This window comes from Mauremys reevesii, linkage group 1 (genome assembly GCF_016161935.1).
Source record: "Mauremys reevesii isolate NIE-2019 linkage group 1, ASM1616193v1, whole genome shotgun sequence".
NCBI lineage: Eukaryota > Metazoa > Chordata > Testudines > Geoemydidae > Mauremys > Mauremys reevesii.
This window is the reverse complement of record NC_052623.1, coordinates 156,156,792-156,184,254: the sequence shown is the minus strand read 5'-3', so window position 1 is coordinate 156,184,254 and position 27,463 is coordinate 156,156,792. Positions and strand designations below refer to the sequence as shown.

The window sequence follows — 27,463 nt, the reverse complement described above, 5'->3', positions numbered from 1 at the left end:
CCTGAGAGCTATGCTAATGAAGGAGAAAGTGAAACTGACCATCAACAAAAACAGTGAAATTGGCCATACACAAGATAAAAAAATACTGCACTCTTTCAGTTGTATTAGCTTTCAGGGTTACTTGAAACAGTAGGCCTCAGATTTTCACACAGAAATGTGATTTTTAAGTTGACATTATCCCTTTAAAGTTCATTTTTCATTTGAAAATAACTCAATTCTGGGGACAGAAAATATATTTTCAATATATTGAGCAACACATACATTGAAAACAACAGTTTGCAGAAAACGAGTTCAAACATTTTCATTCAGAGAAATCAATGGCCTGTATTATACAGAAGGTCAGACTAGATGATCACAATGGTCCCTTATGGCTTTATCTACAAATCCATGAAAAGAGCAATTACGCAGATATAAACTATCACATTAATAGCCTAGTGGTTGTATCCTGCACTGTTATTGTGCAGGACACGTTTCATTTTCAGTCCTGAAATCACACTCCTTATGCAATATGACATGCCCAGCCTCAAAAAACAGTGACCAACCAACCACAGGCAATACTGGGAACCCAGAAAATAAATAATTCCTGTTCCATTCAGTCTAGATGAATAATGATCAAGACATGCGACTTCAAAAGAGTAACAGAGAAGATACAAGTGTGGGAACAGGAATTTCCCTCCCCCACAATTCAACGAGCCACCCAGAAAGAGAGATAAATTCAGGGAGCTGGCAGTAACTCCTATATTTGAGTTGCCTAATACCTTTCATTATAAAATATTCTTTAATTCTTGTGATCTGTTATGAGGAACTAACACCTCCACTGCAGCAGGTATTTGAAATTCAGCAGAAATAAAGGGTTGAGTTAAAACCTGGCATTTCCTTTCCTCTTACTTGCACTACTTGGGAAAATTTTAGCAACATGAAAAAATAACTGAACACGAACATTATAAAGAACCAGGTCCCTACTACAAAATCATGAGCCGAGACAGCACACCCCATAATGGGAACACCTGTCAGCTATCAGACCAGCTGTGGCAGGGGGTTTGTGGGGGAAGCAGAGCATAAGAGCCAGGCATAATGTTTTTGTTGTAATATATGCTATATAGCTCAATTAACAACATTTAATTTTTTGGAATAACTGCCACTATTAAAAAAAATACTGTCCCTGGTTTTAGTGATTTTATAACTATTTAATAGTGAGTTGATAGGTACCATTCTTTCAACAGGTTGCTTCTCCAATCTCAGAAAAACCTCAGACAATCACCAGAGTGCCTCAACCATCAGACTGCCAGTATCACAAAGTATTTAAATGGTCCAGTCATCCTCCTCCGATGTTTCCCTCAAATTAGCAGGAGATAATAATACCAATACAACCATCTCAATTTATATAGCACTCTTCATCACTAGTTCTCAAAGTCACTTTATAGATAAGGACTCAGATGGGATGACGAGACTGGCCCATGGTCACACAACAGGACAGTGGCTGAGTCAGAAATGGAACTCGGGTCTTGAATCCCAGTCCAGTGCTCTATCCACTAGGACACAAGGTTTCTCAAAAAACATGCAACAACAAAAATAGTTTTGTGGTGTAATAATCTAGTGGACTTCCAAAACATATTTGGTTCCTCTGCTCTAAAGTTCTGGTGAGCCACAGATCTAAGTGCAAAATTACATCAATGACAATATTAGGACCACAGTTATCTTTCAATTTCAATCCTTTCTTCCAGCTCTCATCCTCTCTGTATCCATTCCAGCAGATACCATTTGGATTTAAAGAATAAGTCTACATATGGGTGGTACGGTACCTAAACTCACATAATCTCACTGAAGGCGACGTACATTTCCCGCAGATTAACAGAAAGGTTACATAATAATAATCATTCTTGGAGTATATTGCCCTTGCATTTCCACACTTTCAAAATTCAGGACCATTTAGCAAAAGAGTGCCCCACTTCAGAACAGGTAAGCACCTCACTCATAAATCTGACTGTTCAGAGTTATAAAAAGGGACAAAAGCCTCAGCCATCTTCCATTACTTCAATGAGTGGGGAAAGATAGGAAGCGTGCACATATAGGCAACACACTTAACAGTTTCTGGTAACCTCTCTTTCCACTTGTGGGAAAGTAACCTGCAGCATAAACCCCAAGAGTGGAATGACCAGTGGTAATGAACAGCAACTGTAGAACATATGCCTAAAATTTATATTAGAACTAGATGCTAAATTCAGCAATAGTGGTGCTTAGAACATATTATATGAATGGAGCTCCAAATTGCAGCTTTGCAGATCTTCTTCATAAGGGTAGGGAGATGTGTGGAAAAGGAGTTCCCAAACTGATTGTGAAATTTGTTGCCTTGTGGTGGTGTGTGTAGGTGTGGTCCGTAGGGCAGCTGAAGAAGCTGTCTATATTTATTTGCTACACTACTGATGGTGGCGTGATTTTTTAAAGGCAGACATAGCTGCTGCCAACACCCAAAAAACTTCTCCTCAAACTAGAAACCAGAGGATTTCTTCCTACCAGTGTGCTGCAGCAGCAGACCCAGAGATGTAGCTAGCTGCATCTTTCAAATTTTTCGAAAGATGGCATTTGTATTGTTATTGAACAAACGTGACCTCTTGAGATCTTCTATGCTCACCTGAAGATTTCAGCCAGGCACACATCTACCAAAAGTCAATGGCAACTGCAGTCCCAGAGACCAGATCAACTGCACAATAAGACATGTGCATCATATCCTACCTTTGGTCTACACTGCAATAAAAGACTCACCACATGGCCACAGCTGGACCTGGGTCTGCTGATTCGGGCTCCCAGGAGGTCGGGCTGCAGGGTTATAAAACTGCAATGCAGAAGTTTCGGTTCAGGCCGCAATCCAGGCTCTGAGACCCTGTGAATTGGAAGTGCCTCAGAGCCCGTTCTTGAGACCAAACACGTACATTGCAATTTTTTGCCTTGCAACCCAAGCCCAAATCAGTTAACCCAGGCTCAGAGACTCACTGCCAAGTGATTTTTATCACGTTGTAGACATACTCAAGATATTTGGATTAATACAATTTTTTCTCCAGCAGGTGCTTCAAAACAGATGACTAACACTCATACAAAATAATTCCTGCAGGCCAGAACTGCCTGCTGACAACAACCTTTACTCCTTGGCAATTCTAGGAGTAAATATTTATCAATGAGGTCAGTTCCTCCTAGTCCAACTATCCAAGGGTAAAGAACAGGCAATTTTATATTTCAATAAAAATATATTTAAAACAATACTATTCTTCCTCTAAGGCACCTTAATTCACCAACTACTTTCTCTGTGACTTTACAGATCTCTCATCTATAGGGCCTGGAAAGATTACTTTGATGAGGCTGGGAGAAGCATGTAAGAGACATTTGTCACTCTGACCTAACAACATGTTGAACACAAAGACGACAATCTTGAGGGGAACTGTCCTAGACCCAGATAAGTTAGACAAGACAAACAGTCATCTAACTATATCATTCTAATTGATTTGGGTCACAGTTTCTAATTGCTCCAAATCTTGTTTTCTAGTATTATCTAAAGTGTCTAAACGTAGATTTTAAAGAAATGATTTTAGCAAGGTATTTGTCAAAGATTTTCTGAGAAAAAAAATTAAACCTCAAAGTTAAAATATAAGAATTTGTCAGGAAAACAGACCTGATCGGGTCTGATATGCAAGTAAAAATACAGAAAACAAGTGGGAAAGGACCAATAAGACTTTTATAGCTATGGGCTCAGTGTTCCCCAGTGCTTGTGTCAAGCTATGCTGTTTTCAAAAGATCTATGCAGCTTTTCATGCTAGTCCAGGTTTTAGGAATCTTAGATCTCAATTTATTAAAGAAATAAAGCTCCAACAGGGATACAGAGGACCTTTAAGGAGCCAGATTTACACATTCCTCTAGCAACCATTCGTTGTATGTTCAACTTACCTTTTTTACTAAGATCAATAGCAGCTTCTAGAAGAACTTCTAACTCCCCTTTCGGCAACACAGGAACAACCCATCGAGGTCTGAATTTTTAAAAAAGTACTGCATTTTAATTAGGTTTCTGAAAAGAAATTAAAACATATCTTCCCCTTCATTATGCCCTTAGGCTAGATTTACACTTTTATCCTATTTTTAACCCACTAAAGAGAGCTCAACTTTAGAAAAAAATCATCAATCCCCATCTCTTTTTTTATTCCCCCCCCATCCGCAAACATGCAATCTAATACACAAACACAAAGAAAGACCCAGAAATTTTGATGGCAATGTTCAGAGATTTTACCTATAACCCACATGATTAGGAAGAGTGCATCCATCTTAAAGTACCTGTTGATCATGTCATCCAACTTTGCCAGATCTGTGTGTGGAAATGCGGGCTCCTCATCTTCAAGTTGGGGTGGGGCATCCCCTTGACCCTGCTCATCAGGAGGGGTAGCTGGGGAATTCTCATTGGAAGAATCAGGTGAAGAAGTCTGAATTAAAAACATTTCAAGGATTTAAATTAAATATTGTATGCACAATATTCATCCTATTTCTCAGATACTGTAGTAGATGTACATCATTTACTCTTGGCTTCCTTTTTTCCCTTTAAATTTCATTTGAATTTTGAAAGCAAACAGAGAACTTCAATAAAATGTAAAAACAATCTTAAAAGAAAAAAACACAAAATATGACTATTTAAAGCTTTCAGAATTTCTGAACTAAAATTATTTATTAGTCCAATTAAATATTTTCTAAAAACAAAGCTAGTTTCCTGGAAGATGGAAAAAGGTATCATTTGAAACAAAGTTGGCCCAGGATTTTGTTCTTAGTGGATCAACTTTCTATTTCTCATTGAAAAGGTCAAAACGAGGGCTCTTGGAATTCTGTGCGTGAAAGAGTGTCTTAAGGAAAAGGAGGAGTGCTCTTTGTGCAAGTAGAAGGGCTTCAAAGGATGCACAAAAGAGTGGAGGTGGTCTGTTCAGAATGATGGAAGTGTAGGGAGATCAGGTGTCCCATTCAAGATGGATGATGTCACTAGGAGTGAGGAGCATGCATGTTAAGTGTAGAGAACAGCTAGCAGGAACAGTGCAAACTGCAAGGCTGTGAGGCAATCAATCACCTCGTGTATTTATGACAAAATAAGGCAACCGCCAATACACACAAAATCTGTTTGTATTACAAACTCTGATGGTCCAATATAAATCTGCCCCCTAGTTTATCTTGTGACTTTCTGAAAGGCTCCCCCACTTCTCCTAGAGTTATCAAATGTAAGATTACTGAAAGCAATGCATATTCTGAAGACTCAGCTATACACGCCTTGCTCGATACATTCCGCACGGGCTCCATTAGTCAAGAGCCTTCCTGAAGGGGAATGTTGACTTGGTGCGTGGCAACTAGATTGTATTGAATCCAGCCAAGCTAGCTGGCTCGTACTGAAACAAGACTGAATCAGTGATGGTCGGTAAGCACTGCTACTATGAATTCTATGCCCTGGTTGTGTGGATCGCAGATAGTTGATAAGACAAATTACACACAGAGTACACAGATCTTCCTCTGATCATGAAGAACCACATACTAAAGATTTCTATTTATATAACTGTTTGGCATTGGTTATACCTCTGCTCCCTCTCGTGGGAATCCAGTAACTGCCACCCAAGCCTTGATTTTCTTTTAATATGACTATTGTTATTCCATCTCAACAGTTTGCCAGCTGCAGGGAACAATTTCTTTACTTGCCCAAAATGCAACAACATGTTCACTCGCTGAAGGGAGCACATATGAACTTAACATTCCCTCCCTTCCTTCTCGCAGCAGTTGCCAATAAATTACAAACCACCAATATTAATCATGATTTAAATCAAGAAGGAATCTTGATTTAAATCTACTTTAATCTTGTTTTTGTGTGTACTTTAGTTATATTCCTAAAAAGAGATTAATTCTAATTGGTTGGTACTACCATTTAAACATGTTGATCTGCAACTAAACAAAGCCTTTACGCTACATTTGGTACTTATTTTTGCTAACCAGGATAACATATTATGTTTATACATATTTATTTAAGCAACTATATCACTCAACATATTTTTTCATAGTCTTAATTTTTATATTTTTCAGTATGTTAGAAAATGAGCGACACATTTCTTGTTTACTAGATAACGTTTTTAATCCAAATTCATCATGTCAAGATATATTTGGATGGAAACTGATATTCAATTAAAAGCACACAGAAACAGCACTTTAAAAACTTATTAGTTAAATAAAACTACCTTAAATGTGCTGACACAAGAAAATATCAAATCATTTGTTTTATTTAAAACTGATTTAAACAAAAAGTATTAACTGCACTTAGTGAGTTGATTTCTCCTCATAGCATTCTGTGCCAAAAAATAAAAATTCTGCACCAAAAAAAAAATTTTGGACAATACTTTAAAATTCTGCAAATTTTATTTGTCAAATAAATGTGGAGGCTCCAGCATGGCACTGGGGAGCAGAGGCCACTGGCTGCACAGAGGTAGGAGATCACTGTGCAGCTCCCCCCAGGACATGGCCTCAGCAGTGAGGCTTCACTCGATGCTGACACAGCTCAAGGACCAAGCCTGCTCCAGAAACCCCTCAGGACCCTGCCCCTCTGCGCCAGGTATGGGCAGGCAGGCTCAGCAAGGCAGGATCCCAAGTGTGGAGGGCTTTAGTGTGGGGGGACCCAGGGATGGGTTGAGGCAGTTCTGGGTTGGAAAATCTGGGTGCCAGCAGCTCAGTGGGGGATCCAGGTGCGGGGCGGGGGAATCTGGATGTACCGTGATAGAGCTTGGCAGAGGAGTCTGGGTGTGGGGAACTCAGTGGGGAGTCCAGATGCTGGAGGAGTGGGGTGGGGATCCAGGTACAGCTGGTTGGGGCTTGGTGGGGTGGGGATCCAGGTGGATTGTCAGGGTGGTCCAGGTGCAGGGAGAGTGAGGCTCAGCAGGAGGGTCTGGGTATGAGGGGGTCTGGCTGCACTGGGGTTGTGCAGATGGGGGAGCAGCTCCCTGTACAGGGATCCCTCCCCCTGCAGCTGAGGAGCCATGGGTGCAGGAAGCGGGAGGCACCCAAAACATACTGCTAGGGTGGGTCGCATGACTGCTCTTGTGGCTTCCCTTTGCTTCCCAGTCAAAAAGTTATTTTTCTGTGGGGAAGCAAAGAAATCTGCGGGGGACATAAATACTGCACATGCGCAGTGGCACAGATTTCCCCCAAGAGTAAAGTAGATGGACTGTGATCATTAATGCCTAAAGACCATTAAGTGTCTAAAGACCTTTGAAAATCTGTCCCTATCCTTTAGAGTTTTAGGATTAGATCTCATCCTCTTCCATCTGTTTTTTATTCATAGACTGAATGTTTTCCTGTTTCTTCTACTGTTTTTCAACTTTGAATGAAGAAATGAGAAAAATATTCTCTCCACCTGCTACCTAAACTGAAACCAAAAGTAATATAGGCGAAAGGTTTTCTGCCCAACAAAAACAGGAAGTACTTAAATCTGGAAAAAAAATACCAGCATTCGCTCCATTGTAAAGACTGAAAATAATATACTTACTGCAGCATATAACATTGTAACATTTAAATAGCTTGAGCTGACCTCAAAATTTAAGATGTTTTCCCCAAAACTGAATTTATTTATTTTATACATATACACACACATATATACATATACACACACACTTTAAAAAGCAGTACCTTTTAACTTATTAAAATTGGGAAGGGCTCAGTGATGCAGCATTTTTTTTCCATTTAAATTTTAATAGATTAAAGTAAGTTTATAACTTCATTTGTCAATTTCAAATTTAATTTTACTCAGGTTCATATTGTAAAAGAAAAATGTACTTAATTTTTTAAAAATCCAGTGAAAGTTGATTTATTTTTAAAAATTGATTTTTATCCACCCTGCTTTTCTGACACTAAAAAATATTAAATAGCTGAGAGACCAGGCTTGGGTTGATATCCTTTCCAAGAACTTTACTCCTCTTCAAACTAGCTCTTGGTTCCATCAGTTGCACTCTCAATTAAATGCCTAAATATGGACTGAGGGACCTAATTTCAGGCATAAATAACTTAAAATGTAGTAATTAGCATATTTTTACACTCCATTGCAGTTTTCCTTTAACTCGGGGTTTCTTAACGCTTGGGCAATTACAATTTCAACGTTAATACAGCATGAATGTAGTTTCATATCGTCTCTTGGCTGAGATCAGAGTTCAGTCTTCCAATAATGCCAATAGCAAATTAATTTTAAAATTCATTCAAACAACAAAAATATGGTAAAGATTTCATTACTTCAAATTTGAACTAAGCAGTGGTCCTTTATTCAAAATATTTGCACTGCTGTAGTACCCATAGGCCTCCATCAGAATCAGGGTCCTGTACATTAGGGTTGCCAATTTTGGTTGGACGTATTCCTGAGAGTTTCATCATATGACAATTTGTAATTCCTAGAGATTCCAAGACAATTCTGGAGGGTTGCTGCACTGAACATGCTACATAAAAATGAGACAGTCCCTGCTCCAAAGAGCTAAAGAAAGGACAATATAGCAAAAGGTGCAGAAACATAAAAGGAGGTGAAAGAACAATCAACCTTTCTTTCCTGTGCAACTTGGCACCATTCTTGGATCACAAAAACAAACAAAAAAAACCTTATTTTCAAAGATCAATTTTTTGTTTTTTTAAATATTTGTTTCTAACTTTTTGCATTTCCAGTAAGTGGAGCCAATCAGTGGAATAATTCACTCTGATTTTCATGCACTAGAACAATATTACTATGTTTGGGTTGCAAATACTTCAGGGATTTTTTCAAACCAATAACAAATATAAATGAAAATAATTTTAACATTTCTATTCGTTTTGAAAAAAATCATTACACAAAAATCTAACTTGTCTGGGCATAAAACTTTCTGAATGTCACATTAATGTCTATCAGCATTCTAAACCCCATTTTATTACGTAACTTACAGTACTTAGAATCTTAGCCATGTTAAATTGCAGCCTTCAATTCCCTTCAGTATTTGGCATGGTGAAATTTGCATACCAAAGTCAGTCTATGTGTTAACTTCAATTCTGACACAAGGCGACAGATTTTAGTTTAAAATACTTTCAATCACCTATATCCACTTGACCCACAACACAGGAAGCACTATTCCTGAATTTTAGACCCTGATATATCTTCTCCACCACACTCAAATCTAGTTCTCACTTGTACTATTTAAATTCTCATCTTTGCTAAAGAAAAATTCTGTATCATTTACATTTGTGGTATTTTTATTCCCCACAATTGGGCATTAAAAGTTTAACAAGTATGTTCAGTAGTATATGTTTCTATACATTGACCTATTCATTTGCACCAAGTTGCAGATGACCACATTTATAGGTGACAAGATAATTCAAACTTGATGCAATCCTTGGTCAGTATGGTGAGACTACCATCAAAGATGCCAATTATGAATATGGGTTTTGACCTGGATTTCTCTTCACTAAGAATACTTCATATTCACAGTTGTTCTGCAATCAGATCATTTTTACTCGTTATTGACATGGGTCAGATTGAAACCAAATTAGGTGAGACTCTCTCTTGCCTTGTCTACTCCAGACTCTCTTTTCTTAAAATTTCCTATCATTCATACTACCAGATCAACTCTATTGGTAGAAACAACAGTGGGGAAACACTAAGGAAAAAAAATCCAAGGAAGACAAGACCATACTCACTACTTACCAATGCATGAATCACTGAAGACCCATTTTCCCTAAATTATTAGTCATTAAAGGAATATTGTCAACTTAAATTTGGAACAAAATTTAATGTTTCCAAAAAAGCTTTAATGCACCAGTAACAGACGTTTCCACACTGTTTTTAAAGATTCCAGTGGAAAAAAGTTCTGAAATTTGTTAAAGTTGTTTGAAACTGTGAAAAGGGGGAAGTTATATCATTGACCCTTACTACTCTGAAAAAAAAATTTTTCAGGTATACAGGGATCAATTTTTTCTATTCTCCATCTTAAGATCAACAGGTCTCCTGACAGTGGGGATTTTTATAGCAATGTAAATTCAGGGAGGGCAGAAATTACATTAAACTATATACGGGATTTAACCCAATTCTCTGATATGAGAGGACTACAGCATGAAGCCCTCTCCTACCACATGCAACTCTGGCAGATATCTGGACCCTCAGCTTGTAAATCCTACAGAAGGTGTGAACTGCCAATGCTTTTCAACTTACAGCATCTGGAAAAGGACCTTCCTGATACATTATACTTGAAGTGTTCAATCTGTTTTAAGATGACAGTTAACAAAATGGGTGCAGGACTTGCAGAACTGCTTAATGAAAGGAATATAAATAGACCCAGGGTATGCTAGAGTTCTTCATTCAGACAGTTTCTGCAAGCAAGATAGGAAAACTATTACCTGTGAACTACAAAAGATGAAGCTGATCTCCAGAATAAAGCTTAAGACACTCCTATGTGTTACTTTATCCAAACAGAAGGTACAGCACTGCTCTTCTATGTAGAGGGCCCCCATTCTGAAACCATTCTGGTGGATGTATCAGCCATTAAGGCATCAATTTTAGTGAATAAAAACAAGTCTCTCTCTTCCTCGGGGGAGAAGAGGGGGGTCAAAAAGGTGTTTCAGAGCTCTGAGTATCAAGCTGACATCACAAAATCTGAAGTAGGTGAATCAGACGTGGCGCTGAAGAAGCATCTGACATCCTGGTAAGCAGACTTCTTGCCCAAAGTAAAGACACTTGAAAGGGCAGGTTACTTCATCACTATGGTATTTTATCTAAAGGCAGCACCTTCTGCGGTACAGGGTCTCCTATCACCATACTGAGGCAGTTGTTCAGCAGTGACTCATCAATAGACTTCCAACATAGTACAAACTAGGCCTGACCCTGCTGCAATGAGACATAAAATTATACCCTAAGGAGATTTTGAAAGAATTACCGGGAAAAGTAACGCTGCAGAACTACTATTGTTTTTCTAGACAGCTTTACTAACAGCATTAGCATCATACCTGATTCTGTTGGAGGGGAGGCTGAGACTGTCCATCAGGAGCCTGGCCCTGGCTATCATTCCCTCCTACTGGAGAGCCACGGGTCGTGGCTGTCATACTCGACACAGGGCAGATCTTTGCAATTTTGTCTGCTTATGTAGTTGTCGTGAGAAAAGAAATTATAGTCCGCTTAATAAAGTTGAAGTACCAGCATATGTCTGCCTTAAAAAGCTCCAACTCAAGAACAAGCCATCTTGCAGAGACCATTGCATAACCTGAAACAAATAAAAATATTAGAATACATACAAACTTATTTTAAATCCACATCCATGAAGAAACAAAAGTACCAAGTCAAATACAACTTTAATAAAGTAAGAAAACTTACTCTTATTTCATATAGCATAATACTCCTTGCCAGTGAGTATGACTAAACATTTACTCATTCTTGACAGAAGACATTTCTAATAGTCTATAACTACTGTATGCTACATGTAGAGCTATGAGGATTAGCATCAAGACTATTAAGAAACTGAAATCTGTTCAGAGTGCAGCTGCCCACCTTTTAAGCAGGAGTGTATTGTGAAAAGAGCATTCTAAAAGAAAAGCAAATATCACCCTCCTCCTACATAAAAATGGACACAAAAGTAACTTCAATCAAAACTTCCAAACCACCAGTAAGGGATCCAGTAGTTCTTTATTACTTGCCTATTCCATATATGCTGATATGTTACAAGAATATTTTTATTTTAAGTTATTTTCTGTAATTTGATGCTCATTGTATACTTTTTACTTATGCTTGTTTTTAACTGCAAATAATCCTCCAATTTCTGCATTTTTACTATTTTATACTGTTCTTTACCCTTCTGATAAGCCATCTATTACGCAGTAGCAAAAAGTTAATTGTAGCCTTGACAACTGTATTTTAAAATTCTTTCCAGCTTTCTACTATTGATTACCTAGCTGTACCATTGAATTCCAGCCATCTTATTTAACTCATTCTATATGCACTCATTCTGAATTTCTACAGTTAAAGCTTACTAAAGGGGTTGATTTGGGCCAACTGGAGAGTCTTCAAAATCTGAACCAGTGTAAACTGATGCAGGGATGGCTCTCTGAATCTGCAAATACCCTGAAATAGCTGAGAGGTCTGAACTGCCCATATGCTATGTGGATTCCATGGAACAGTTTATTAGAGCTATGGTGTTACCAAGTTATTTTGCTCTTGGGTTCTGTTTACTAGTGTATTTATACTAAAAGACTGTCAAATACGTCGAAAGCTCTGAATGGGCACTCATATTGTAGAGTACTAAAAATAGAAATATTCACCGCTACAGCATGTTAAATGAAGTCTAATATGATTGTCTAAATATAAATATTTCACTGTTGATCAAAGCTCATAGCAAAGAGGGATGAACATACTATGAAGATAGGCACAAACTATGAGTAGTAGAGCTGGTCAAGCATTTGTCAACTATATGTTTGTGTGTCAGAAGTTGCAGGTTCATCGAACCAAAGCTTTTGGCAGAAAAGTGCTGGTTTCAGAGAGAAAGAAACCACCTCCAAATACCTAATGCCCCAGTGGTGAGGGACTCCCCCAGTATGTGGAAGACATAGCTTAAAATCCCTGAACTGCCTGATTCAGACCAGGGACTTGAGCCTGGGCCTCCAACATCCCAGGTGAGTGCCCTAATCACTGGGCTAAATAGTTTGAGAGAGACACTCTGGCCTAATGTGACCTATTTATACAAAAAGTAGAACAGCACCAAATGTTGAAAATTCAATTTTTCACAAAACAAATGTTTTCCAGCCAGCTCGAATTATGAGTAGAGTTCCACTTTGGCATACTGTTTTGGTATGGCAAATGGGCAGAACTTTGTGGACAGTCCATGGGACAGTACTCTTAAATTTTTAAATAAATTACATTTTAATTTTTCTAATTGCACCCTTCTGGTTTCCAGACCACACCAGATAGCATGTGTAGTATCCAAAACACTCTACCAGAAATGGGTTCCTTAACAGAGTCAAGGGACAGCACCTTTTTCTTTCCAGCTGGAAGACAGGAAACAGAGCTCCACTGTCCTCACACTCTGCTTCTGAAAAGGAATGGAACTTCACTATCTTTCCTCTCCTTAGCTTTCTGGCCTTAACAGACTCACAACATAACTTTGACTACCTGAATGACAGCATGGTAGGAGCATGATTTTCTGAACAAAATTAAGGGAATCTTCAATTTAATAGACACTGGAGACATAATCCTTTACCAGATAGTTTTGGATACACTAAGTTGTATGAGAAACAAGTGCATTTATTTTAGTATAAGAGATACATACATAAAGTATAATATTTCAATGTGGTTAAGGTTAAGGAAAGTATGCTTTTTACAAAAAGCATTGTGGATTTCTTGAGCACCTTCCATCCGAGATTCTCAAGCCTGATTTATACTTAAATTTTAGGCAACATAGCTATGTCAGTCAGGAACGTGAAAAAAATACAGCCTTGAAAGAAAATGATGCCAACCTCACCCCCAGTAGAGACATTTTTGTCAATAGAACAATGTTTCTGTTGGCCTAGCTACCATCGCTTTGGGAGGTGGTGTTCCTGCATCCTCCATCAACGTAGGCTATGTCTTCCCACTAAGAGGTTATGGCAGCATAGTTATGGCACTGCTTTCCATCTTCTGCAACACAGACATATTCTCAAAGTGATTTTACAAACACTAACAAATTAAGCTTTAAAATACCCCTATGTGACAGCTAACTATTACTCCCATTTTATAGTTCACAATACCAAGCCACAGAGAAGCTATAGGCTTGCCTACATGGTGGGGTAACATGCTCTTCGTGAGTGTGATTTCTAAAGCCCACTAACATTACACTTTGACATTTGACATTTAATAATAGTCCATGTAGATCCTGATAGTGCACTTGAATGTAGTACAATACTACCACTGTACTTTTCAAGGTCTGTGAAGATAGAGGTTGGGAATAATATGAAAAACTGCAAATCAAATCATTCACAAGAAAAAAAAAAATCAAGGTTCTTTTTCAGTAACTGGACTTTTCAGTGGTCTATGCATGTTCACAAGTGTGGGACACTTGTGCACTGCCAGCTTCTGGAGACCAGCATCTGTTGAGCCCACACACTTCTCCCAGTCCCAAAGGGCTCTGAAGATATGAAAAAGAAAAGTGACCGCCATTGCTCTTCAGTTCCTGCCATTAATTTGGGAATTTCTAACCTAAGAATCCAAAGAACCTGGAAATCTCATGAGGGCTGTGACTACGCAGCAACTCATCTCAAGTAACTCCAGTTATTGGAAAGTAAACACCATATCTTTTTTGAGAAGCCTCTCCGTATTATCACTTGTGGGAGTTTAGCGAGCAATACAACCCTTAGGAAAGGGAACTGAAGAATTCTAGGTAAACGAGGACAGAAGTTGTGTCAGCAGATGACAAAACAAGCAACAGCTCTGGATGGTTGGGTATACTTAAAGGGGCAATGAAAACTCCCCAACACTGCTGACTATATCAAACAGCTCTTTGGCAATTCGTGTTATTAAACACTATGGTGTCATGTCAGAAATTGAACATTTGAATTTCGTCAGCAGGAGAAAGCCTTAGAGGTCAAATAGCTCTCAGCTTCAGTATATCAATGTGCAGCATCATCCATTAAAGATTTCACAAACCTTGAAAAGGGTATGATCAAGGTGAGTTTCTCAGTCTACTACTGAAAATGTTACTACACATGACAATGGAGGGGAGAACAGAACTACATGATAGGCATGTCTGTTCATCCTTTGTGTTTCCACAGTAAAGCACAAGTGTCCTGAGCCAGTATCTAGGGCCCTATGAAATCCACATTAAAGAGAACACAGACGGAATCGAAACAGCACGGAATCCAGTGCTGTAAAAAAAAAATAATAATTAAAAAAAAATCCATGGCTGGAAGAGCTCTGTGCCCTCATCCACTCGAGATGGGATCCAGGGACACTGTTCGCTATAGCACAAGGTTCGGTATTACAAAGGGCGTTATAGTTATATAGTGTACTGTATATGAGTTTTTGCCCTTCACCACCACCACCAGATTAACTGAAATTTGCTTAGAGACGTGACCTGCTACTACTAGCGTGGCTCCCCACCCCATGGTTCAGGACATGATTTAAACATGTCTAAAACTCGTTCTACAACTGGAAAATGCTCATCCAGAAAGCTAAGAAATAACTTTGGTGTCAGCAGCATGTCAAGAGTTAGTCAGTTTCCTAATGACATCTATGAATTGAGCAGTATGAGATTCTGCAACTGCTGTCAACATACACTACAGTGGACCTAAAATGATACCTGCAACTATCATCTAATGTCAAAAGCCAATCTGAAAAATTGTTCCAAATTAGACGGGACTCAAGGTTCTCACTCACTACAGAGAACAACTGCAGACAGACAATATGAAATCTGCAGATGCCAGACAGGAGTTTGTTGAAGATTTTGTGGCAGTCTGTGCTGAGGCTGATATCCCATTGGAAAAAATGAAATAGTGTTGACTTTTCCCTCTTTAAACACTGCAGGAGGAGGGGAAGGGGAGGGAGGGGAGGTTTGCCTGAAAATGAAGCAGCATTCAACAGATTCACCTGCAACATGTTTATCAGGAGCACATGGTTGCAGTGAATGCTAGTCAAAATCCATGGGAAAAAGATTACAGTGGTGATCAATGAGAGAACAGATATCCAAGACTGCAGTGTGCTAAATATTGTCATAGCTAAGTTTTTTTTTCTTTTACTACGACGACAGATCCCTAAGCAGATTTTTTATAACAAGTACACTGGCCTTTAGGAAAAAAACTTTCACAAAAGACTAACCACTTATGAGATTTAAAGTACAGATAATTTAAGAACAAATGTTTAATATGCTATAACTTTAAAATAACCTTAGCCAAAAAATATCCACCACACTGGGATTCTGGAGCTATTCTATAAAGTGTTTGTTAATTTTATCAAACATTTCATATTTAATATGCACTGGGAAATTTAATTGTGTATTGCAATGCACCTGTAATATTATGCCTGTATAATAAAAAAATCCCTTTAACATTAAATTATAATGATTTTGAAGCTGGATTTTTTTCCATTACTGAATTTTAAGTTTCTGTAATGAAATCCTCCAGTAACAAACAAGTAGAAAAGTTATGACTGTTTTTTTCCCCCCCAGGAGTTGAAGATCAGTACTATTTGACTGATGTTCTATTCATGGAGAGCTGAAACCACTCCACATTTTCACAGGGTGTTATGGAGCCTTAAAACAGCTTTCCCCAAACAGACAACAGCACCGACCATCTTTGAAGGTACCCACTGCCCTACAGCTGCCTTAGCTATCAATATTATGGAAGACCTGAGGTCGGTCTTGTTTCTGGAACAGTCAAAACTTGTGGGTTTGGTGAAGAAACATCCAAAAGGATGACGTCTTCAAAAAACAAAGAGAGAGAGACAGAGACATACATCCTGGACAATCTAAATGAAACCTATCAATTTGCTGTTACCAAATTCTCCAAACACTGGGATATCCATCCAGCAAAATATATGTATTGCCTGATCCGTTTGTTTGATCCCTGGCAATCGCTAGACAGGCAAAACATTGATCAGTACAGCAATATACTATATCTTGCCCACCCCTCATCAGAATTGTGTGAACAATGGCTGGTATTTCTGTGCAGCACTCAGAATGAGCCCAACCCAGATCCACTGGATCTCTGGCGCTTACTGGAAGATAAGAATGTGAGAACAAAAGAACAGCCATACTGTGTCAAACCAAAAGCCCATCTACTCAGGTATCCTGTCTTCCGACAGTGGTCAATGCCAGGTGCCCCAAATGGAATGAACTGAACAGATAATCATCAAGTGATCCATCCCCTGTTGCCCATTCAACCTGGCTAATAACCATTGATGGACCTATCCTCCAAACTTATCTAGTTCTTTTTTTGAAGATTATAAAGGGACGAGTGCCTAAAGTAGCAGACACTTCTCTACCTTGCATCTTCTTTCCTGTCAGATTTTTAGACACAAAGAAAAGCTTTAGTAAATATAAAAATCTACTTACAGACAAGAGGGAATCACTTTCTGAGGATAACACTAAAAGGCTAATGGAGATGTACGCCAGAGATAGCAAAAATAATGACATTTAAGTTTGTCAATCTGTAATGCTACTCAGCAATAAACTCGGCACACCACTTCTGAAAGGTTGCAGACCCCTGATTTAAACATTCCTTCAGAATATAAGAAGCTTGACAGTTAGAGTTTAATTTAAAATGGCAACAGTGACTGCTGCAAAGATGAATTATTTTATGTTTAGTGCATTTTTTTGTTTTTTAATTATTCAAATATGAATTCAGTTACATTGACACTCTAAGAGACTTACTTCTGTGGACTTCTTGTATTACTGTTCGGCAATGCTAGTTTGGTCTTACTAACCGAGTGCTACTTTAAAAAAAAAAAAAGAAGATTTAAAATGTGTTACTTTTACATATACTGTATATCTGCAGGATGTTTTATTTAAATTGTAGGATTTTTTTTAAAACAGTTTTTCCCCACTGCAATCCAATTCTGAACACTTTTGAATTTATAGTAAGGCCACTTAATTGTTGTCAATTTTGATTAAAAACAAGACTCTCTTAAAAATGGAAAAAACGAAATCGGAAAATAATAAATCCAAAAACTCATCACAATAAAACAGATTTCATAGGGCCCGAAATGTCACAGGTGTTCATAGTCCAAGACAGGAGTTGTATATCCATAGCAGCAGCCACACAGAGGCCTAAAATATAGCATGATGAAAGGTTGCACCCAAGTGCACTAAGAACCTGTCCTCCAGCAGGAAAGTTTTCTGGTTTGGGCCCCATTAGGGCTCCAATGACCCCAACCCCTTCATGTAGGGATTAAAATTAATCATGTTTTGTTTATACAAAGTTCCAAGAACTGAAAGGTGAACATATTCCTGAAAGCCAAAATCTAGACACAGAAATTAATGCCCTAACATCCCAGAAAAATAATTATGATATCCAAGCATTTGGTGAAAACTGGTAGTGCTAGAAGAATGCCGAAGTACAGAACACTTATTTGGTAGATGTCTTCCATTATACTAGCCAGAGCTATATTAAATGAGAGAGATCAAAACATGAAAGTAGTCATCTTTCAAAGCCTTACCATCAAGTGTGCGGATTGAAACGGCAATTTCCAAATTGCAATGCAACTGAATGGGCAAGACCCCATAGGTAAAAGGAATACTTCTGGGTGAGTGGAAGTCAGTAAGCACTGTTTGTGGAACCTCAATGGGAAAGGCACTCTCTTGTATCAATCCTCTGAGGGATAACACATCTGAGCAGTAGCAAGCCACGTGTGAAGAAATCATGGTCAGCACTGCTTGATAGCTAAGGAATAAATCTTACACACTAATAAGCCCCTGTAATGAAAGTCTTTATCCTTAGATGTAAATCCATAGGTTCCTAAACTAGTGTTTCTTCCCACAAGGCAACGTTTGGCTGAATTTAAAAATGCTCAAGGAACTGATACAGATTGTCTGCCAACAAGAAGTCGTAAATAATCAAAGCTACAGCTGCTGTGACTCCCTCAAATACAAAGCATGACTGCTCCACTGGATCCAAGGAGGTGCTTTCTAACACCAAGGTGGGGCTCAGCATCACAGGAACAGCAATGACCAGTTCCATACTCTGGGAGGGTGCTAGGGACTATAGCTGCCCACTCCATACCAGAGTGGCTCCAGAATTGGACTCCAAAAAGTGCTGCTCTTGGTTTAGTTCTGGAAGCAAGTTGCAGCAGCTAGTCAGTAATCCAGAGAGTCATCATGAATCTACTACAGGACTACAAAGGAGATAGCGGGAGTATGTATGGCATTGGACATGAGTGAAGTAAATGCTGGTCTAACCCAAGAGAATGAGTAAGAAAACCAAGAAATCTCCACACAGATCTCAATGTCCATCCAGAGTCATGTTAAGGAGATGCTCTGTACAGTGACTGATCTTAAACACAGACTCAGTCAACCAATATGGACCTACAGATTTCCATGCCACTTAAACTGAGCATGGATAACAGAGCTGGAAACCCTAAGCAGACTGATCTGGACACCATCGCCTCTTTGGCAAGCTCTGCTCCATAGGCAAACGTGCTTGCTTCTTGGCACTGGACTCAGCTGATCCAGAAGAGCTCTAGACATATAATGCTGCTTATGTCAGATATAGAACCACTTTGAAAGTGGCTTCACGACTGATGACATTGGACTACAGCACTGAATAGGAGTTGATCTAGATGGATCCAGAGAAGCTTGATGCTGCTTATGTCAGCAACAGAACCACTTTTAGCTCTCCAGATAACTGTTTCGGATCCTTGAAACCAAACTGACATGGAGGGGCCCACAAACCGCAGTACAGTCTATGTCTGAAACTCTTATTTTAGCTAACATTTCCAAGTCAGAACTGTTGATTTAAAAAAATCTGAATCTTGTACAGTATTGCTATATTTAATAACTGTTAGACAATGTGCCATTACCTTCATAGCTTTCAGTATCCTAGGGTAAGATGCTCTTTTTCCATTCTATGAAATCACAATGTAAAAAAGTGGACCAGGTAGTGCTCGAAATTGTCAAGTGGAAGACCAGATTTCAATTCCCATTCCTGGGTCTGGCTCACACGACAGACAATGGGACAGAATGGCTGAAAAGGAAGCACATTCAAAGATTGAAAGGGATAAGTGCCTCACCTCTTTAAATAGAAAGTCCTCGGGCAAATGGAAGGACAGACTTCCTTCAAAACCTATATATTACAATGTAGGATCTAGGGGCTTGTTAAAGCAATAGATAACCAGTATCTCAAGGATCATTAAGGCTAACAGAGGGAGAAGGGAAAAACTGCATCCTCAACTATACAGATGTCGTAATTGTGGCATTATGGTGACATCAGCATGCCTTAGTACACTGCAAAAAGTACATAAATTACATGTTAATAAATTGCTTTTCCAACTCACAAAATAGAGGAAAGAATCCAAAACTACAGATCCTGTGTAGAAATCTATGGAAAGTAGGGGGTTATGCACTCTGACCATTCCTGTTCTGAGTTTGCACTTATTGGCTAATGTGGGTGAAAGCCAGAGATTCAGTTGTTCTAAAATTGAGACTGAAAAAAGTTAGAGTTGCAGTGTTTAGGTGTTAATAGAAGAGAGAAATTAGACCTTGGTCACATATCTGTGAGTAAAACAAACTAAAGTTTGCAAGTTGGAAAAAAGCAACTGATGTTAGACAAGTTTGGCAAAGAAACAAGACAGTAGGAAAATGTATACTACAACTTAAAAAATAGTGAGCTTCTTAATAGAATCACTCCTACTAGAATAGCCTTCAAATTGTTAAAAGATTTTTGAAATTTTTGATTGTGCTTTCTACCTACTATGAAGACCCTTTCTTGTCTATCCTAGACTTTCATTACCAAATGTGTGTCAATGGAAAGAAATTAAAGATATTTCTCTTCACCTGGGGCAAAACTTATAGCGACAATCTCAAATTAAAAAAAAAAAGGAGTATTGCACATATACATTTTAGACTGAATAGGACGGAATCACATGCCTGATAAACAATACAATACCATGCTTTCATTTTGTGTTTTTCCGATCTACTAAGGGACAATCTCCCACAGAAGTATTCTTGGCAATATAACTGGTTGGGAAATTTTGAAAAGTTCATAAGTCTGACAAAAATACAAGAGGGAAAAAATCTGACATTTTTCGCTGTTTTCCTCCCTTTCCAATCAGCTGTACTTGACAATTCAAGATAGATTAGGGTCTTGTACCTTCCCAGCCTCAAATCACATCCATATAGAGGAAATAGCCTAAAAAGTCAATTAACAGTTTACCTACTATACTGGCTTCTAGTATGTATTGCTTAACAAAACATTGAAGTGTGACCTTTCAGGTATCCCAGAAAGACACAAAAAGGTTAGTGTATTGTACCTATCTTCCTTCTTCTGTTGGGCACTATTTGCATTTCAATCATTAAGACAACATCCCATGACAAACAAGGACAAAAAATGTTTAGACTTTATAAAAAGTTTTGATTGTCTCTCTGTTGCATCTTTGGCAGATAAATATAAGAACTGTCAATAACAATTACAGTATTAACATTGTATTTATATTCCTGAAAAATGCGACTAAGCAAAACGATGTTAAGCTAATCCAATTTCCCTATAAGAATTAATGTAAATGGAGGGTGCAGGGGTTAGGTTCCAGGGAAATTTTTTTGCCAGACAAAAGACATTAGATAGCTATATAGATATGATAGACAGAGATACACTATAAGTTTTAAACAATGTAATACTGTACACAGCAATAATGATTGTGAAGCTTGGTTGAGGTGGTGGAGTTAGAGGGTGCGATATTTCCCAGGGAATGCCTTGCTGTGAAATGATGAACTAGCACTCGGCTGAGCCCTCAAGGGTTAGTTAACACATTGTTGTTAACGTAGCCTCACTCTACAAGGCAGCACAAATGGCGGGCGGAGACACAATAGACGCATGGCAGTGGCAGCAAACAGGGAAATATCCCACCTGTGGAAACCGAATGTGATGAAGAACCCAGGCTATCCCGCTGGAGCGCACCATTCCCTCCACTTTCGAAAGTACCGGGGGGGGGGGGGGGCACGTGTGTGCGTGAGAAAGAGACACACACCATGTGTGAGTGACACGTATTGCCCCTTTAAGTACGCAGACCCCACTCTAAGTACACTGCCTTTTTAAATAGATCAGCAAGTTGAGACAGCAGCTGCTGTGCCAGCAAGCTCCCTCAGTAGTGGGGCTGCCAGCTCACCCTAGTTCCAAGCCCGCATGAGCTAGCTCCAACAGGCTGCTTTTCCTGCAAGCAGTGGACAAAGCAGGCGGCTGCCAAGTTATAAGGGAGCATTGCAACTTTAAACGGGCATGTTCTCTAATAGATCAGCGACGTAACAACGAAACATTAACCAGGACAATGACAAGTGAGGAGTTACTGTACATCCAAGTTAGCACCGATGCTTTTGCTTGGCCGTTATTTTATTGCAAATGTTTTGCATTTTGTTCAAAACTGGTCACAAGAACCTTAGACTGTTCATTTTAAATTTGACTAAAATTTAATGCCTTTAACTCACTCCCCAAACCCCTCTCATCCTCCTGTCTCCACTTCTCTCTCTGCACAGCATCTTGTCAGTTTTCTCTTGGAAGAAATTGGCAGAACACAATATAACCTTTGCCCTCCCCTCAGCTTGCCTTCCCTTTCCCCATGACAAAGTTTCTTGTCTGCTTGCCTCCTCTAACCCCTCCATTTGCCTCAGTACTCCCATTCCATCTCCTGATCTCCCTCATGCCTACTCTCTTCCCCTCCCTTACTCTTCTCCTTAACATCACACTCTCTTCTGGGTCTTTCCCATCACAACACAATCATGTTTCCATCTTAAAAAATCCACCCTTATCCTACTTGCCTCTCCAGGTACAAGCCCTTCTTCCTTTCATATCTAAGCTCACTGAACATGCTCTTTACAATAGCTGTCAGGAGTTCCTCTTCTCTGGATTCTGCCTCTGGCACTCCACTGAAATTGTTCTCGCCAAAGTCTCTAATGACCTCTTCCCAGCTCAGAAGCGGTCCCCAAACTTCACAGGGTTTTACCCCCCCATATCTAATAATAATAATAGATATGCCAATCTCCTAGAACTGGAAGGGACCTTGAAAGGTCATCAAGTCCAGCCCCCTGCCTTCACTAGCAGGACCAATTTTTGCCTCAGATCCTTAAGTGGCCCCCTCAAGGATTGAACTCACAACCCTGGGTTTAGCAGGCCAATGCTCAAACCACTGAGCTATCCCTCCCCCCACCAGCACATCTCTGTCAGCAGCACACACACACACCCCCTACGAGAGTGAGGCTGTGGCTCCTGGGGGGTGCATAGACAAGGGTAAGAGGGTCACGGCTGGGGCCACGGTGGCACTTCCTCCGCACCCCCCGTGGGGGCTGACCCAGGCTGCGGCTCCCCAAACATTCCTCCACATCCCCCTAGGGGAGGATACGCTCCACAGTTTGAGACCACTGTCCTTAACTAAACTCAGAACCAGTAGTCCATCCTCATCCTCCTTGACCTGTCAGCTCATGCTGACATCAACCATGGTCTTCTTGAAATCTTGCCCTCCCTTGGTTTCTCTGTCCTCTCACGGTTCTCCTCCTACCACTCTAATTGCTCCTTCAGTGTGTCTTTCAGAGTATCCTCTTCATCCACCCTCCAACTTTCTGTGGAGGTCATAAGAGTTTAAGGCCAGAAGAGACCATCAGATGATCACACTAAAACCACAAACAAACAAAATTAGACAAAAATATTACTGCTCACTGGAGACTAAACTAATATTGTGCTACAGGCAGAGACTGTGCTGCACCAATGCCTGAGGGCCCTGAAATGGCCAGGAATTGATTGAGATATACCCAGGTTCCCAGCAAATGACCTGCTCCACAAGCTGCGAGAAAAGCAAACTCCACCAGCAAGGTCATGCCAATCTGGCCTCAGGGAAAATTCCTTCTTGAACCCACATACTGTGATCAGTAAGACCTTGGGCATATGAGCAAAAGTCAGCCAGCCAAACACCTTAGAGACAGAAAGCAGGATGCCATCTCAGAGTTTCCACAAGGCTCTGTCTTTGGTCCCTAGCTCTTCTCCCTATGTACCTTATTTATTTTTGGCTCGGTAATCTCACCTACAAACACAAATTAAACTTCCACCTTTATGCTGATAACTTACAGAGCTACCTCTCTACTCCAGACCTGTCTCCTTCTGTCTAAAGCAGGGGTAGGCAACCTATGGCACGTGTGCCGAAGGCGGCACGCGAGCTGATTTTCAGTGGCACTCACACTGCCCGGGTCCCGGCCACTGGTCCAGGGGGCTCTGCATTTTAATTTAATTTTAAATGAAGCTGCTTAAACATTTTAAAAACCTTATTTACTTTATATACAACAATAGTTTAGTTATATATTAGACTTATAGAAAGAGCCCTTCTAAAAACATTAAAATGTATTACCGGCACGCGAAACCTTAACTTAGAGTGAATAAATGAAGACTCAGCACACCACTTCCAAAAGGTTGCCGACCCCTGGTCTAAAGTTAATCTGACATCTCCTTGTCTAGCCAACTCCTAAAGCTAAAAATAGTTAAAAGAACGCTCCTAATTTTCCACAAGACCTCCCAACTACCTTCCCCCCCCCACACACACAGACTGGATACCACCATCATCAGAAATACACCAAAAGCAGGAAGCCTACCAAACAATCAGGGGGCCAAAGGATGATTAGGAGCACTCAAGGAAGACAAGTCCATTGCAGAGAAGCTAAATGAATTCTTTGCATCTGTCTTCACTGCAGAGGGTGTGAGGGAGAGTCCCATACCTGAGCCATTCTTTTTAGGTGACAAATCTGAACAACTGTCTCAGATTGATGTGTCAATAGAGATGGTTTGGGAACAAATTGATAAATTAAACAGTAATAAATCATGAGGACCAGATGGTACTCACCCAAAAATTCTGAAGGAACTCACATGAAATTGCAGAACTACCAACTGTGGTACGTAACCCATTGCATAAATCAGACTCTATACTAGATGACTGGAGGATAGCCAATGTAATGCTGACTTTTTAAAAAAGGCCCCAGAGGCAATCCTGAGAATTACAGGCCAGTAAACCTAACTTCCATACTATGCAAACTGGTTGAAACTATAGTACAGAACAGAATTAACAGGCAACATAGATGAACATGATAGTCTGGGGAAGAGTCAACATTGCTTTTGTAAAGGGAAATCATGCCTCACCAATCTATTAGAATTATTTGAGGGCGTGAGCAAGCATGTGGATACGGGTGATCCACTTGATATAGTGTACTTGGACTGTCAAAGTCTTTGCTCAAGAGTCTTCAGTGTGAGATCTTGTCAAACTAAGCAAACATGGAATAGGAGGTAAGGTCTTTTATAGGTCAGTAACTGGCTAAAAGACAGGAAATAAAGGGTCAGTTTTTACAATGGAAAAAGGTAAATAGCAGGGTCCTCCAAGGATCTGTACTGGCAATGTGTTGTTCAGTATATTCATAAATTATATGGAAAAGGCGGAAAACAGTGAGGTGGAAAAGTTTGCAGATAAACTGTATTAAAGCTAATGTTAAAACATTATATAATACACAGGTTAAGAAAAGAGTGTCTGTACATATGGGTATAGTGCTTAGATTATCCACAAATACAAAGTTTGTTTTAAAAGTCATAAGATACATATAGTACATATTCACCTAAATGTATATTGTTGCTGATTAAATGTAACTAAATTAGCCAAGATGGTGAAGTCCAAGATAGTTAAGATCACCATGAAAACATACAGAGGAATCTCACTAAACTGTGTGACTGGACAACAAAATGGCAGATGAAATACAATGTTGATAAGCACAAAGTAATGCACACTGGAAAACAATCCCAATTACACATACAAAATAATAGGGTCTAAATTAGCTGCCATTACTAAAGAAAGATCTTGCAGTCGTGGATATTCTCTGACAAGAAAAAAAATCGCTCAACATGCAGTAGCAGTCAAAAAATCTAACAATGTTCAGAAACCTTTAGGACAGGGATAGATAAGGAAACAGAAAATATAAGGCTGCTATATAAATCCATGGTACATTCACACCTTGAATACTGCTTGCAGTTCTGGTCACCCCACATCAAATTGGAAAAGGTATAGAAAAGGACAACAAAAATTATTAGGGGGTTGGCATAGCTTCCATATGACGAGAGATTAAAAAGACTGGGACAGTTCATCTTATAAAAAAACCTAAGGGAAGATGTGATAGAGGTCTATAAACTCATGAATGGTGTGGAGAAAGTGAATAGGGAAATGTTATTTACTCCTTCACATGACAAGAACTAGGGTCACCTAATTAAATTAATAGGCAGCAGGTTTAAAACAAACGAGGAAGTGCTTCTTTACACAACACACAGTCAACCTGTAGAACTCATTGCCAGGGGATGCTGTGAAGGCCAAAAGTATAACTGGGTTCAAAAAAAGATTTAGATAAATGTATGGAGAAGTTCATCAATGGTTATTAGCCAAGATGGTTCAGGGATGCAACCCCATGCTACGGGTGTTCGTAAACTTCTGACTGCCAGAAGCTGGGACTGGACAACAGAGGATGTGTGACTTGATGATGCCCTGTTCTGCTCATTCCCTCTGAAGCATCTGGCACTGGCCACTGTTGGAAGGCAGGACTCTGAGCTAGACGGACCATTGGTCTGAACTCACCAGTCACTTAAGTCTGTAACCTAGGCATCATCTTCAGCTTGAACCTCTCCAAGTCCTCACATCTAGGCTATGTCTAAGTCTTGCCAATTCTTTTCTGCATAGTATCTCTAAGAGATTACCTTTCTTGTCCATCCACACAGCTGAAAAAAAATCAGAGCTCACATCTCAATTACTGCAACATCCTTCTCTCTGGCCTTGACAACCGCAATCTTGCTCCACTCATATCCTTTCGAATGCTGCTCCAAAGACCATCTCTCAGCCCACTTTGGCAATGATGTCCCTCTTCAAATCTCTCTGCCGGTTCCCCCTTCTTTATCACTTCAAACATAAGCTGATGATCTTCACTTTCAAGACCCTTCAAGGTCTATCCCCTCCCTAACATCTCATTCACTATTGAGATGTTGACTGTTATATCCATTTGGCCATGATGCCAGCCTCCATCACCCACTTAAAATTTCCCACAAGCAACTTCATGTTTTCTCCCATGCTTCCCTTTAAACTTGGGAGAAGCTCCCTGTAAACATCCACAATGCTACCTTATTAACCACCTTGAAAACCCTCAAAACTTTGCTGTGATGCTTACAAAAACCAAAATGCTTAACAGTTAGGCAATATGCTCAACACACAAGCAGCCTATCATACTGACCAATATTGTTTCATTGTTTCCTTGTATTCCCTCATCTGTCAATCTGTTGCCTTTTGTTTTAGATTGTAAATTCTTTGGGGCAGGGAGTGTCTTTTTGTTTTGTGTTTGTACAGTGCTTGGTCCATGACTAAAGCTCCTAGGCACTACAGTTATACACAACTAATAAAAATGAACCCATTTTGATAAATCCATAAAAATGCTGGATGAGGTGAAATACAAAAGTTAGTTTCCTTAAACATTCCTGAATAAATTGGAGGGGACCTCAGGCTCTGTGGGGCGGGGAGGAACCTTTTTCAATAATCACATTCCTTAAACAACAGACATCCATCTCCCCACCCATTTATAGTAGCAAAAGAATCGCCTAATAATTAGTAGGGAATTTCACCAAGTTTTATGTTTTATTTCCCCACTCACATCCCTTTTGCAAGTCCACTAATTTGTCATTTCAAGAAAGCGACTGTCCCACTGGATGGAGACAACCCAACATGGACTAAGTCAACACCAGTAATATCACT

General features: G+C 39.5%; 1 protein-coding gene across 4 annotated transcripts in view; it reads right to left on the bottom strand.

Moving 5' to 3' along the window:
* The window catches only part of USP9X (ubiquitin specific peptidase 9 X-linked), a 202,218-nt gene that overhangs the window by 154,344 nt on the left and 20,411 nt on the right, over positions 1–27,463 (bottom strand). For 3 of the 4 annotated variants that reach the window (XM_039522093.1, XM_039522099.1, XM_039522109.1), the window contains exons 2-4: positions 11,002–11,255; positions 4,318–4,463; positions 3,937–4,016 (exon numbers count right to left, since the gene is read on the bottom strand). In XM_039522093.1, the coding sequence (XP_039378027.1) occupies positions 3,937–4,016; positions 4,318–4,463; positions 11,002–11,097 (322 nt within the window). In that variant the 5' untranslated portion in view covers positions 11,098–11,255. Of the gene's footprint in view, positions 1–3,936; positions 4,017–4,317; positions 4,464–11,001; positions 11,256–19,525; positions 19,670–27,463 lie in introns of those variants that run through there. The other variant, XM_039522083.1, reaches the window with a different exon arrangement.